Source organism: Grosmannia clavigera (assembly GCF_000143105.1).
Source record: "Grosmannia clavigera kw1407 unplaced genomic scaffold GCSC_160, whole genome shotgun sequence".
Lineage (NCBI taxonomy): Eukaryota > Fungi > Ascomycota > Sordariomycetes > Ophiostomatales > Ophiostomataceae > Leptographium > Leptographium clavigerum.
This window is the reverse complement of record NW_014040779.1, coordinates 371,338-384,928: the sequence shown is the minus strand read 5'-3', so window position 1 is coordinate 384,928 and position 13,591 is coordinate 371,338. Positions and strand designations below refer to the sequence as shown.

General features: G+C 57.1%; 2 protein-coding genes across 2 annotated transcripts; both read left to right on the top strand.

The window, feature by feature from the left end:
• Positions 1 to 2,126: 2,126 nt before the first annotated feature.
• On the top strand, positions 2,127 to 4,090 carry CMQ_5035 (uncharacterized protein; the record flags this gene model as incomplete). The annotated part of the gene is made up of 5 exons (XM_014315971.1): positions 2,127 to 2,217; positions 2,295 to 2,378; positions 2,538 to 2,600; positions 2,741 to 2,968; positions 3,315 to 4,090. The coding sequence occupies 5 exons, from the start codon at positions 2,127 to 2,129 to the stop codon at positions 4,088 to 4,090; spliced, it is 1,242 nt and encodes a 413-aa protein (XP_014171446.1).
• Positions 4,091 to 8,753: 4,663 nt separating this feature from the next.
• Positions 8,754 to 12,706, top strand: CMQ_4938 (pap 25a associated domain family protein; the record flags this gene model as incomplete). Its single annotated transcript, XM_014315874.1, has 4 exons — positions 8,754 to 9,441; positions 9,517 to 9,588; positions 9,657 to 9,875; positions 9,936 to 12,706. The coding sequence occupies 4 exons, from the start codon at positions 8,754 to 8,756 to the stop codon at positions 12,704 to 12,706; spliced, it is 3,750 nt and encodes a 1,249-aa protein (XP_014171349.1).
• Between the last annotated feature and the right edge of the window lie 885 nt (positions 12,707 to 13,591).

Here is a 13,591-nt window from a genome sequence, read left to right as displayed (position 1 = left end):
CGCGCTGCCCGTCAGGCGCAACATGTCTGTCAGTAGGCCTTGGTCCTCGGGCGAGCGATTGACGCTGGCGGATATTGGAAAGGGGGGCGGCGCCTCGGAGCACGGCCGTAATTAGAGAGAGCCCTTAGGCCCATCCACAATTGTCGCGAAAAACTGCCAGAACAGCTAGCCTTGCTTTAAGTGTCATATACGTGGTACAAACGGAGTAGTAAGATATGAGTACGTTAGATAGTGTCTTACTCGCACTATACAGGCTTACAGGCAATTGTCGGTAACTTCCTATTCCGTCGCTGCGGGTGGACGCACTTTCCGCGTCTTCAGTCGGCGCGCTAGTCCACGATATGTCGCATGCACTCCGTCTCGGACAGCTGCTGGACCTGTCTCTTTCTGGGACCTCTCTCGCTTGCCGGCCGACCGTTCTACTATGCACTTTATAGTATGTAGCAAACCACAGGGCGGCACCTTGCTCGGCTGTGTGATACTCCTTCCTGTACGGGCGAGACATCATGTAACTTGCTTTGTGAGATACATCTGCTGGCTTCTGATATCTGTCGACTATCTGGGAAAGAGCATCCATGAGAGCCCGTGCTCGAAAAGCTGCTAGTCCACAAGACTTGCCTAGAACAGGCCTTGTGCCGGCTTTGCCTTCCCAATCGCGCCCCTCATCTACACACCCACGAACGTTTCGCGCCTTCCTCCCCCATCCTTCCTCCCCATCCTAGCTACCCGCCGACCCGCCCCTATCCCACCTTCCCCCTCCTCTGTATCTTATATAGGTACTTCGTACTCGTACTTGTGTGAGTGCGCAGAACCACCATCTCGCCACCGCACTCGGGCGGCGAACGCGCTCTATGAACGCATTGTGGCTCGGAGGATTTTATGAATGAGGTCCAACGGATATGCACCAGACCGAAGAGACCCACATATCATGTGGCTGCTAGTTTTTTTTGCCAACTGCAGGATATCTTATCTCACTGTATGTGTACATATGTATGTTTATACAGTACGTGCCGAGTAAATATACGCACTAACAGTGCTGTAAATCTGGCGCACTGGCGGCCTTATTGTTCCAAGTTTATTCTGCCGGTAATTATGGAGTATACTCTGTACCTCTGCTTATTTTGCTTCACTTCCTTGCTTTTTCTCCCCTGCTGACACGTTCCCATAATACATGATTTCTCCATCACGATCTATGTTCTGCTTTGCTCGTTGCTTTCTTTTGACTTTTATCGCAAGATTCCATCTCCGAGGGAAGCCAGCCACTTTCCCCCTAATAGCTCCTGTCCCCATTTTTATCCTTCTTCGTTTTCTTCGGCCACCCTCTAGGAGAACGGGTCGAAGCTTTCGCGAAATTACATCTCTTCAACTACTACGGCTTAGAAGCGAGTCACGTTTTTATTTGGAGACACCCTAGTCGCCTCCTTTTCCTTTTCATGTTTCTTCATTGCTAGGTAAGTGCGTTCTGGTACACTTTTTGATCCTTTTCCCCCTATCCTTCCGGCGTCTACATCGAGGTCCAACAACCACAAAAAAAAGCACAACTCTTCAATGGCGGACAGCGACATGTCAGCCGTGTCTCAATAACTCGACTTTTATTTGTCCCGCCGCCTGTCCTCTCCCGCTGCGGCACCGACCGCCTCAATAGGATTGTGAGCGACTCAGTTGAGACCCCATCCCCCCTTTCAGTCAAAAGGCACTTTCCATCCCACTGTATTGCAACGCTTTTCGTGGGGATTCATTTCTTGCTCTTGCGGCTTCGTCGGCCTTCCCGTTGCATGGGCTCCGTCCAGATTCCTGTGCCTGTCACGCTTTGCATCACGCACTTTGCTTGACGACGGCTGTCGCACTTCTCTCTGCCACCGCCCCTCCTTTACCGCAATTTCAGTTTCTTCCACGTCGTCACTCTTCACGAGCGCTGCTCCCCAGCTTTTCTCTGTTTTATGCATCTCTAATAATCCCAGACACACCCTCGACGACAGCTTTTAGGCATATCGCGACCACCACCGGCCAGAGAGTCGTTGCTTTACAATCCCCAACCTGCTCCGTGAAGGTCTTGGCTTGCCACCGACCCTCTCGCCTGCTTATCAACATTCCGCTTCGGCTACTTCTTCTGGCATCGAACAGCCATGTCGTACTATGAGAATTCGCGGCCGTGGCCTGCAGTCGGCCAGAATGCTTGGAACGATCTCGACATCGACAGCCAGACAGTCCGCTCGGGTTCGTCACGCCATCCCAATGCAGGCTTCTTCAGACCGAGGCTGGCTGGACACTGCAGTGCTGACTAATTCATGCAGGTTCGAGCTCTACTGTCCCGACGCAGGGTCTGCCTCCGCCTTCCCAGGGACCGGAGTCGGCCGCCTTTTCACACCAGCTGGAGGGTACGTTATCACGATATTCCGAGCAAGAGGGTCGCATTTGATTTTTGCAAGAGGTGGACGCAGTTCGCAGCAGCCCTTTGGCAGTCACACCGCAACTATGCAGAAACCGTGATTGAACGCAATGGGAATGCTGACATTTGGATCCCCGCGCGTCTACAGAGGTTGACAGAGCCATCGACAATCTCGTGAAAAGCGGCAAGATGTTTGGGGTGCCTGGCCGACGTAAGTGGTTCTCCTTTGTCCAGTTCTGATATCAAGCACCCGAGCGCTTGGTATCGGAACGCTGGCCAGCTGTTTTGCTGCCTGCTCCACACCTTCAGCATTGTCGTCGGTTGGCATATTGACCCGACTTTTGCACGCAGACGGCCGACAGGCTCACGGCTCAGGTCCTCGTCCCCACTCGATGGCGGAATTCGGTGACGCGCGCGGCGCGCACCAGTCGAACCTGCAAAACTTCTATGCCAGCCAGAGGCATCAGTCGTCACGCGGCTCGAGCGACGCAGAACAAATGATTCAGGCCAAGCGAAGGATGGCGGCCCAGCGGGAACGAGAACTACGCAACTACCACCAAGAACAGCAATACAATCGAAGTAGGCCGCCCTCCGCTATATAGCGTCACAGTTCCCTTCATTTTCCTGTTTTCTTATGGCACACGGCACACAAAGGGAGCAAAAACAATGCTCAGGACAAAATCCGGGGAAGGAGGCAAAATTCGGCCATCACAAGCGATGGCTACGGCCTCGCCGAAGAAAAGAATACTGTTTTTTTTTGTCCAATGCAACTCCTTCCACTTTTCTGTAGATGTCGAAAGCGCTGTTCTCATTGCTATCTGGAAGTCATCGGATGTGTCGCGTCTCCTTCTCTTGTCACCTTCCAAACCTTCGCCCCTTGATGAAAATGAGTTTGCTAACCTTCGTTCTGTTGTCTGAATCACAGCCGTTCTCGCTGAGCTTTCTTCGTATGGTGGGAAGCCCGATCGTACTCTGAGCCCCGGCAGCATGTCGGAAGCTGATCGTCGTGACCTGATTGCCCGCCAGCGGAGCGCTTTGTATGGCGAGGGCTCGTTTGCAGAGACCGGAGGCTACGTCGACGAGACGGGCACTTCTCGGCCAGGTGTGCCTGCAGCTCACCATGGGTCGACGTCGTCTCTTCGCGGCCACTCGCCCCTTGCATATGACTACGGCCGTGTTCCTCCGGCCGCCGAAGGAGCGGGCGCTCAGGACCCGACGACCGGCTCTCCGTCTGCTGGTGCCAACCAGCGATCTCGTGCGAACAGCGTGGCAAGCCCTCGGTCGAACACGGGGGAGCAGCAGCAGCAGACGTCGGTGTCGCAGCAGGTGAATCACACGAGCACGTCGTCTCCAGGAGCCTCACCGATCAACGGCAAGTCGGGCTCGGGCGGTGCAAGCGGCACAGTTGCGCCCATTGGTACGCGTCCCTCGACCACAGCGACCTCGGCAGGCGGTGTGGGGACTCCCGGACCAGCGGCTATGAACAAGCGGGCGTCAACCCCGCTAGCCTCGCCTCTGGGCTATGGCAGCTCGGGCACGGGCGAGAGTGGCCCAACGACTGGTGGTGGCGTGTCGTCGAACACGGGTTCGAGCGGCGCAGACGGCCCGATGGGCGTGTCCGGCTGGGGCGGACGCAGTGGAAGCGTATGGGGCAACGGCAGCAAGCCGGGGATGGGCGTTCAGGCAAGTGTCTGGGGCTAGGAAGAGCCGTATTTGCATCTGCTGCCATGGTGGGCGGGCAGGGCCCGGGGATCTTCTAGGGCCAGTTCCAAGCGTGGGATTTCATGAACGGTGTTTTTTGGGAGCTAGGGAGGGAGGAAGGGGGGCATGGGCATGGGTTCCGTTTTGATTTCGCGCTTGTGCTTGGTGTCTCCGGAGAGTGTCTGCTATAATGGAGGATGTTTGTTTTGTTCGGTTTCTTCGAGGGCAAGGCGTCTAAGCAACAGCACAAAAAGTCGGACAAGGGAACAGACAGGTAGTTTTTGTTTGATATTGGGCGAGACTCAGGGGACTAGCGAGAACACATGGGAGGTGGGAAGGCAAGGACGCGACACGAAAGAAAACCCTGCATTAGCATCGGCGTCAGGTCCCCCCGCGGGGATGGCTTGGCCACGGAAACGACTCAGGAGTTTGTTCAGCTTTCTTTTCTCTTATTTGATTACCAAGGAGGCAAAGGTAGGCGAAGCAGATACTATGTATGGCTGGGGTTGGGGGGTGGCGAGCTGGGTTTCTGGTTTGTCGGTTGTGTCTCTCATTTATGCGCGGAGGGTTTAAAACGGATGGATGTGCTTCTTGTGACATGTTTGCTACATTTTCAAAATATCAGTCTGTTGGACGCCGGCAGAGGCACAGACTACAACAGCGACTGTTGGTCAGCCTCGTCTGGGCCGAAACGGGTGGCAACCTGGGAATTGGCCACTGCCAGGGGCTGACGGACCAGACTCTGAACCACTGGGACGAAACGCACGTCATAATCAATACACGATGCTTTAGACAGAGGGCTTGAGAGCCCAACCGACAGCCCCATCTTGACACAGCCGACGTCACAGCCCCAAAGTGCTTATGGGCACCCCTAATACCATGTAGATAGATAAATTAGAGTCGAAAGGCTGCACCTAGAAATTGGGCAATTAGGGTCCGCCCACACTCCACGCCTCCACGGCGCTCTGTCCACTTCTGATCGGTCGGTGCCCAGGGACCCCTTTCCTTCCAGAGCGGGTATGGGAATCTTAACATGCAGCCTAGAGACCGAAGAATCCCGCGAAGCTCGAGCGCCACGGGGCCATTTCGGCGGGCCAATGTGCAGGGCTTTCTCTCTGTTCGGCTGGCTCGCCGCCTTGTCGCTGGCGGTCTGGCGTTGCCTGCTAGGCCAATATAGGAGATTACCTGATCGGGCAAGCTCTTGGCACCCGCAACTGCTGATCGCCGCTTTGACGTATTTATGGGCTTCCCCTTTCGTATAAGAACGAGGGATCGGCAAGAGCCAGAACCAGAAGCTCAGAACACGTATCTGTTGAAAAGTCCCAATCTGCATTTGATTATGGACAGTTACGACGTACGGCTTCGGCGGCCATTGTAGTCACGTTGATATGCGATGTGGCATCTTGGAGTTTAATTCTGTAGCAGTTATATAGCAGATATGTACATATTAGCAGTGTAGCACTCTACAGCACTCTTACGACCCCGGAATAAATGCTACCTCTGATGTCTGTTTCCAGAAGCCTTCATCCCCCTTTGGCCCCCTGTCTCCAGCCCCCAGAGTATTGTTTTAAACCGGGTTCCCGGCCTACACTAAACAAGATACTTTTTTTCCAGCTACTAGGCTCTCCTACTACATAGTATGTACCGAGGCCCTGGACACACCTTGTGTAAGAGACGGCATGAGACTTCCCCCTTGTAAGTTACGGCACATATTTGTCCGTCCCAGGACTGTTGTTTGCCTTCTTCCGTCTTGCGTCCACGGAGTGCTCCGTTCGAGCGTGCAGCGGATACAGAATCGGATGGGATCTATGTTCCCGCGTCCGGGCCCTTTGTCCCGCAACGGGAGGGCGGGTCTGACCACTCTTATGCCTGGCTCCGTGCAGATTACAATCCCGACAAGTACTCAAATGCAAAGGATGCCAATGCAGTTTCCGTACCGAGGGTGAATGTGGCTGGTGTGATATCTCACTACGGAGTACTGACGTGAGATCAGAACGAATGGAGGGGAAGGTGAGCGAGGTGAGAGGAGGCGGAGGAAGAAGGATGCAACGAGCATGTCCAGCCTTACGTCTGCTCGACGAAAGCAAGGGTCACTCACAGCCTGGCGTTGGGTCTAGCTAGTCGTATTGTTCAGACGTTTCCGTCTTGGTGACGTTTAGCAGAAATGTCTTGGCCAACGAGCCACAAAGACGGCGAGAAAGACGGGAAAAAGGGGATCGACAACGCAAAGAACACCTTGTGATACTGTGTACCCCGTACTCGTACTCGTACAAGCGTTGCAGCTCACGATACTGCTCGTGCCCCGTATGTATGTATCTAACATAGGCAGTGTTCTACTCCGTACATGACGTAAGAGTCCTTGCTAGACATATGCCTTGTCTCTCGCTTCGAGTCGAGTGAGTTTGGCAGAGTGTTCGATCAGGCCAGCCTGTGCGTACGGGAGCACTCGTGCTGGGTCGTCTCGTGTTCGCCCTTTGTGCACAGGGATTGATCTTTTTCCGTCTGAAGCCGGGGGGGGGAGGGGGGGTGCACCTCGAGACCCGTACTAGGAGACGCCCCCTTTTCCAGGGCGTTGTGCTGCGAGTTTGACTTTGGGTTTGGGGGTGAGGGCGAGCTGTGTACGGTACTTGCATAGTACAACGTACGCGCACACTCGCGCCGAGGACTCGCACATGGTGGCATTAGTAGCATCAGTAGTTCGTATGCGCCGTTGTATCCATTAAACCGTAAAACGTGCGGATAATTATTTCATTTCGCAGCGTTTGTTGCCCGTTCGGCAGGGTAGCGCACTATCTAGCCGCAACGGTCGCGCCACCCAGGCCTGATAGAAGGCTACCAGCCGACAGTGAGGAGGGGCACCCTGGCGTTTATTGGCACATTTTGGCTCGGCTTGGTGCCTTGAATCTGCCAACCCCAAACCGGCCGTTGCCCTGCAATTCTACGAGGAGGAGCATGGCTTTGGAGCCGCCGGCTCGCCCTGGTCTCGCCCTGTCTCTGCTGTCTCGCAGACAGCCCCACGGACTGTGCCGGACACACAGTGCGAGCACGGCCACCGCTCCAACGCGGTGCATACATTGCATGTCACCGCTGCCCTGCACAAGGCCGTCCAGCGCTACAGGTACAGCGGCCTGTGCACTGGGCTGTACTCGTATCTTACTATGTATGCCAGCCTGCCCCTTTCATGCAGCCGCCACCAAGGCGCTCGCTTGCGGCAATTGCCCCTAATGGCTGCCCTGGCGCCATGAACTGCCCTAGCCTCTATGCAGCTGAGCCCGCCCTGATGCCCTCCCTGATCATTACGACCACTCTCGCCCAATCTTCAACGCCACCCTATTAAGTGCATATTGGCTGCCCTCCTTCCCCACATGTAGGGAGCAGCCAACAACGCCCCCCCGGTGCAACGTGCGAGCCACACGGTCTAAAGGGGAAGGAAATACGGGCAACAAGCCTAAACCCAATCCGCATCTACTTTGCTGCCACTATCCCATCCTCTCCTTCACCCTCCGTCCTTTCGCCTCTTCATCCTTTCTTCCCCCAACCCGTCGTCTCCTGCCACCGTCGAGCCGCAACCACAAGGGGTCAGGATCCTCGAGCAGCGATCTGGTCTTCTCGACTTGTCTTCTTGACGGATTTCTGACTCGTGCATCCATTGGCGGCACCCCGCGGCCCTGATTTCCGAGTCCACTGTCTTCTAGGATCGCCAGCGTTTTTTCTTGGCCATCGCGCCTCCACCACCGCCTTCTCTGTCTCTTTCTGCCTGCCACGCCTGGGAAGAACGCTCTGTCTTGGTGTCCTTGCACAGCGCCGGTCTCATCGCTCTTCAATCGGCCTCGCTTGCTTCCTGTTCCTCCACCATCTTCTCCTGCTCTTCGCCAACTTCTCAGACCGTTTATCATCTACACCCCCTCTCCCCTCCCCCATTCCTCTCTGTCCTGCCACATTCCTCCAAGAGCTGTCTGAGCATCAGGACTATCAAGGGACGGACACGCCCTGCCATCCCATTTCTTCGTCTCGGCCGCCTCTTCCGCGACTCTGACCGCCACCTCGCATCTGCTCCGACGTATGCAACCGGCTTCTCCCTGAGACTTCCAATCGGCTGTTCTTCGACGCGACCTGTGGCCTCTTCTGTCCGCTCCACGCTCATACTCAATCCTCCCGCGTCTCGGCACGGTCAGGAATCCGCACTGCCGCGGCCCCCCTCGTATTCATGGACAGTCGGACAACTGCAGCTGAACCCCAACAACATACTTACCAGCCAGCTTCCTGGTCTCGAATCCCGACCTCCGTGTCGACACCGCTCCTCTCCTCTGCCGCATTGCCTCTTTCGGACTCGCCGATCGCCGTTCTCTACCCTCCACACACCGCCATCTACCACGCCCAGCTGCTGAATTACAACAAGCTGATCTCGCCAAGCCGTGGCGGTGGCGTTGGCCTTCAGACGCAACCGCTTCCGCCCGTCCTCTCGGCCCCTTACGTCCAGGCATCGGGGCCACGGTCGCGCTCGGCTTCCAAGTCACGCTCGCAGCAGCAGCAGTCACAGCAGCAGCAGCAGACCCAGCAGAACAGCCATCAACAGCAGTCTTCACTGACCCACACCCATCAGAACTGCCATGGGAACAGAGGCAATAAAAACGCTGACAAGTCGGACCGCTCGGTAACAAAGATGGGGAAAGAAACGGCCCAGAAGGCGGTTGCCGCAGCCAAGCAGAACCAGCACGGCCAAAACGGTCAACACGGCCAGCACGGCCAGCACGGCCAGCACGGCCAGCAGAATGGTGCTGCTGACCACCAGCCCCGTGCTGCTGCTGCCTTACGCTCGCAGCAACAACATCGGCCGTCAAAGTCCCCCAAGCCCCATACCAAAGCCCCGCTGACCCAGGCGAGCTCCGTCCCATCCACGCCGCACCAGCACGCCCGGAACTTCTCCTTTGAGTCTCGCGAGCCCTCGCCGAATGCAACGCAAAACCACTCGCCGCGGTCTGCCTACTCCGAGACGAACGTGGCCGTGCCCTCGCTGCGTCCACTGCCTCCACGCTACGGCGGCTGCATCTACGAGACCGCCCTGGTTCGTGGGCGCCGTCGTATGGCCTACAGCCTCGGCACCGATCGTCTCGAGAACGTCAGCCTTGACAAGATCAAGAGTCAGCTGTCTGAGGATGAGGAGCAGACGCTGACCAAGGAGATGGGCGAGCTGTATGCCCGGCTAAGACCGAGCGATGAGAAACAGGAGCACCGCGAGCGGTTTGTTCAGAAGCTGGAGACGATTTTCAACGAAGAGTGGCCGGGCCACGACATTCGTGTTCACATCTTCGGCTCGTCAGGCAACCGGTTATGCTCTGACGACTCTGACGGTAGGTAGCCCCCTTTCCTGATTTTCGTTTCCGCAACTTTTCCTCGGAACAATCACTAATCTTTCTGTGTGGCAGTGGACATTTGCATTACGACGAAATGGAAGGAGTTGGAGAATGTGTGCATGATTGCCGAGCTCTTGGCAAAACGTAAGTGCACCCCTTGAGCAGCCTGCTGTTACATGAACCCGGACAATATCTCTGACCTACATCAACAGGTGGTATGGAAAAGGTTGTGTGTGTGTCGTCTGCCAAGGTTCCGATCGTCAAGATCTGGGACCCGGAGCTCAGCCTCGCCTGCGACATGAACGTCAACAACACCCTTGCTCTGGAGAACACACGCATGGTTCTGACCTATGTCGGAATTGACGAACGCGTACGGCCGCTGGCCATGATCATCAAGTATTGGACGCGACAAAGGATCATTAATGATGCTGGTACGCTCGGTTTCCTCCCCTCTCCGGCTTCACCGGCAGCCTAGACTAACAAGCGACTAGCTTTCGGAGGAACACTCAGCTCATACACATGGATATGTATGGTGATCTGCTTCCTTCAGCTTCGAAAAGTCCCCATCCTGCCCTCGCTGCACCAGCGACAAGAAGACAAGCTTCCACGACCAGACGGCCAGCTCTCGGACTTTGCCGATAACCTCGGCAAACTACAAGGATTCGGTCGTGGGAACACGGAGACTTGGGGGCAGCTACTCTTTCACTTTTTCCGCTTCTACGCCTACGAGTTCGACTACGACAAGAACGTGTTGTCTGTCCGGCAAGGGAAGTTGATGACTAAGACGGAGAAGAAGTGGCACACGGCTCTGAACAACATGCTCTGTGTTGAGGAGCCCTTCAACACGGTACGCAACCTGGGCAACACGTCGGACGACACGTCATTTCGAGGGTTGCACCAGGAACTGCGGAGAGCGTTCGGCCTGATTTCGGAGGCCAAGCTCGGCGAGTGCTGCGAGGCGTATGTGTTTCCGAAAGAGGAGGAGAGGGTTTTCCAGAAGCCATCACAGGCACCACGCCCGGTGATGCTGCGCAGCTCGTCGCAGCAGCATGGCGGCCGGGGTGGACGTGGCGGTAGCTTCCGGGGTAACAGACAGTACCGCAACGGGAACAACAGCCGGAGGGCCTCTTCAGGCGTGACGTACGACAACAGCGCTATGTATATTCAGCAGCCAGCGGCCATGCTGCCGATGCAGTGGTTCCAGCAGCAGCAGGTTGCACAGCAGCAGGTGCACCAGCAGCAGCAGCAGCAGCAGCAGCAGCAGCAGCAGCAGTCGGGAAACCAGGCACAGCAGCAACAGCAAGCTCAGCCACAGTACCTCTACCATCCGGACATGTTGGCGGCCCCTCTGAGTGCGCTGCAGCTGCAGCAAGGCTACTCGTTCTACACGCAAGCCTTTGTGCAGCAACAGCACGCCCTGGCCCACGCGCAGAGGATACAGCAGCAAGGAGGCTCGCCTTCGGCTACGGATCGATCGCGAACAAACTCGTTTGACAACCCGCCTCTGACAACGCCGGTTCGGCAGGACTTGTACATGTATCCGGTGCCGTTCCAGCAGTCGTTCTTTGCCATGCACCCGGCAGGCTTCACCACGCTGCCGTCGTCGCCGAGCGCCGGAGCACCGGCCGAGTACCGCAGGAGCTATCGGACGGGGCAGGCGTCTGATGCAGCATCACCCACAGGCACTCTGCGGTCGCAGTCCCAACCAGCGTCTAGAACACCAATGCCAGGAAGCCAGTCGCACGGAAGCCCGGTGGTTGCTACTCAGCTCAACGGAATCGCGCAGCCCAACGGCAGCCGAGTGCCAATCAACTTCTTTCCGGACGAAAGTGCGGACTCGGAGGTCGACGATGCAGCCAGCAAGCACGTGTCAGACTGCCACTCGTCGGAAGAGGAGAACGGGCAGTACGTTGGCTACTACGTCAAGGAGAGCAGCAGCCCGGTGAAGACCAGCGCGGCCAACTTGTCGGTCGATATAGCGTTTGGCGACATGGGCCAGTCTGGCGGCAATGGCGGCCATGGGCGCCGCCGACTGTCAACTGACCTGCCACAGACGGTCCTGGACAGGCGGATGCGACGGGCATCATCGCGGTCACCGTCTCCACTAGGCCACGGCCGGGCCTTCTCCGTCGGCAACAGCACGATACCACTGCAGGCGGGGCAGTTTCTGCCAGTGATGGGTGCGCGTACCAGCAAGGACAGCCGGTCTCCGTTGGTGGTGGACGGGTCGATCAACAAGCCGACGTCGTTGAATCTGTCGAGCCTGCTGGCCGGCTCCAGCGGACAGAGCACGCAGAGCGGACCTAGTGCGTCGTCGCGCCAGCCGTCGACCAGCGAGAGCGTGATATCGGAGGAGGCAGCGTCGAGCTCTTTTGCAGGATCGGACATGCTCAGCATGTCGTACACCTCTCACGGACTGGGGATCAGCGGCCAGGGAATATACTCAGACCAGCCGCTGACGGCAAGCCCGGGACCGCAGCGACAGGCAACGCCGCCGCTGGTCGACACTCCTCTGCATCTGCCTGTGCCTGGGCGGTCACCTCTGGTGGTGGACGGATCGATATCAGCCGTATCCTCGCCGCGGTCGCAGCAGACAGCACCGGACACGCAGTCGTTCCACCAGCGCATTGTGGCGATGAACGGATTCAGCTCGGCGCAGTACGCAGCTATTGCGGGTTACAGCAACGCCAATGCGGCAGCACAGCTAGCATCATCGACACGGGCGAGGACCATGACGCGGCAGCAGCCGAAAGGCATCGCGCCCCTGGATCTGGCGCTGCCAGACCACTCGCTGAACGCAGAGATGCAACACCTGTCTCCGGTGTACGAGCATCGGACGCCGTCGCCGACGGCCGTGCGCCGATTCGACAGTCAGTTCAATCGGATAGCGCAGAGCACAGACGCATTTCCGGCGGCAGCCGGTGCGTACACAGCGTCCTTTGCTTCGCATGCGAAGAACGTCAAGCACGGGCGAAAAGACACGGCGGTCAAGGGTGCCGTGAAGGGGGTTCCTGAGGGCAGCACAGGGGTGGCGCAGCCACCGAATCAGCAGCAGACGCAGCCACGGGTCAACGGGACGAGCGGCGGGGGACAGAACGGCCATGTGCGGTCTGCCAAGAGCGAGAGCGGCGACATGGTGGGTGGCGGGGCGTGGCAGAAGCCGAAGACGCGGAAGAAGACGGGCGACCTTAAGGCGATGGCGAACGGGCAAGTTTCTGGCGAGCAGCTGCCAAAGAGCGAGTCGGAACGCAAGGGAGGCTGAATGCGGTGACAGAAACAGAGGATTGCGGTGCTGCTTTACTGTGCTCCCGTCGCAATAGGCCTCGAGGCCGGGAGTTGAGCGGACAGACGGAACAGGCCGGTTTATCAGGGATGACGGGGCTCGGAGCATATTCTGCGTCATATGCTGCTTCTGCCGCTGCCTCTGTTGGATACCCAAGCGGGAATGCTGAGAAGCCCCAACATTGGTACACGGGCTGTCGTTTTGGAATACATGTTTAGAGTCTCGCGTGGGAGGACGGGATTTGCATTGGGCTGCCGACAGCCTTTCAACATGGATGGACGGTTTGGGGACGTTGACGGGGTGCAACACACAAACGGCATAGCGGGATTGCGAGAGCACAGCACACACACACACGTCGACTATTGCGCAGGCAGGCGACACACAACCGCACGACCGGAGGCAAGATGAGTGTCTCGCCACCATGACGGCGAGTTTGGCCCGAACTGGAGCTCGGAGGAGCGGACCAGGCATAAGGAGGGCGATGGGGAAAGACGGCACAGCCAGAAGTGTCGCGACCCAAAAACAACGCGAGAGAGGGGACAGAAGACGCGGATTCGGCTACAGCCTTCGGCCCCTTTGTTTTTCATTTTTGCGAATTATTGTGTCTACTCCTTGCAATAGCGAGCGTCTGGTCTGAAATGGCGGGTAACAGGCATTCAGGTTAGGGGATTTCTCTGTGGTCGGTAAAACATCTCTGCGTGCGTTTGATCCCTTTTGCGAGTGGGTGCTTTTTTTTTTTTAATTTTGATTTTCCTACTGCTTGTGTCGCTGCCAGGGCGATGTGAACAGTGAACAGAGGTGTATGCTGTTGTGTGTTTGCTATGTAATGCATGCTGGCGAGGAGAGGCTGTGGCCACAGCTGCT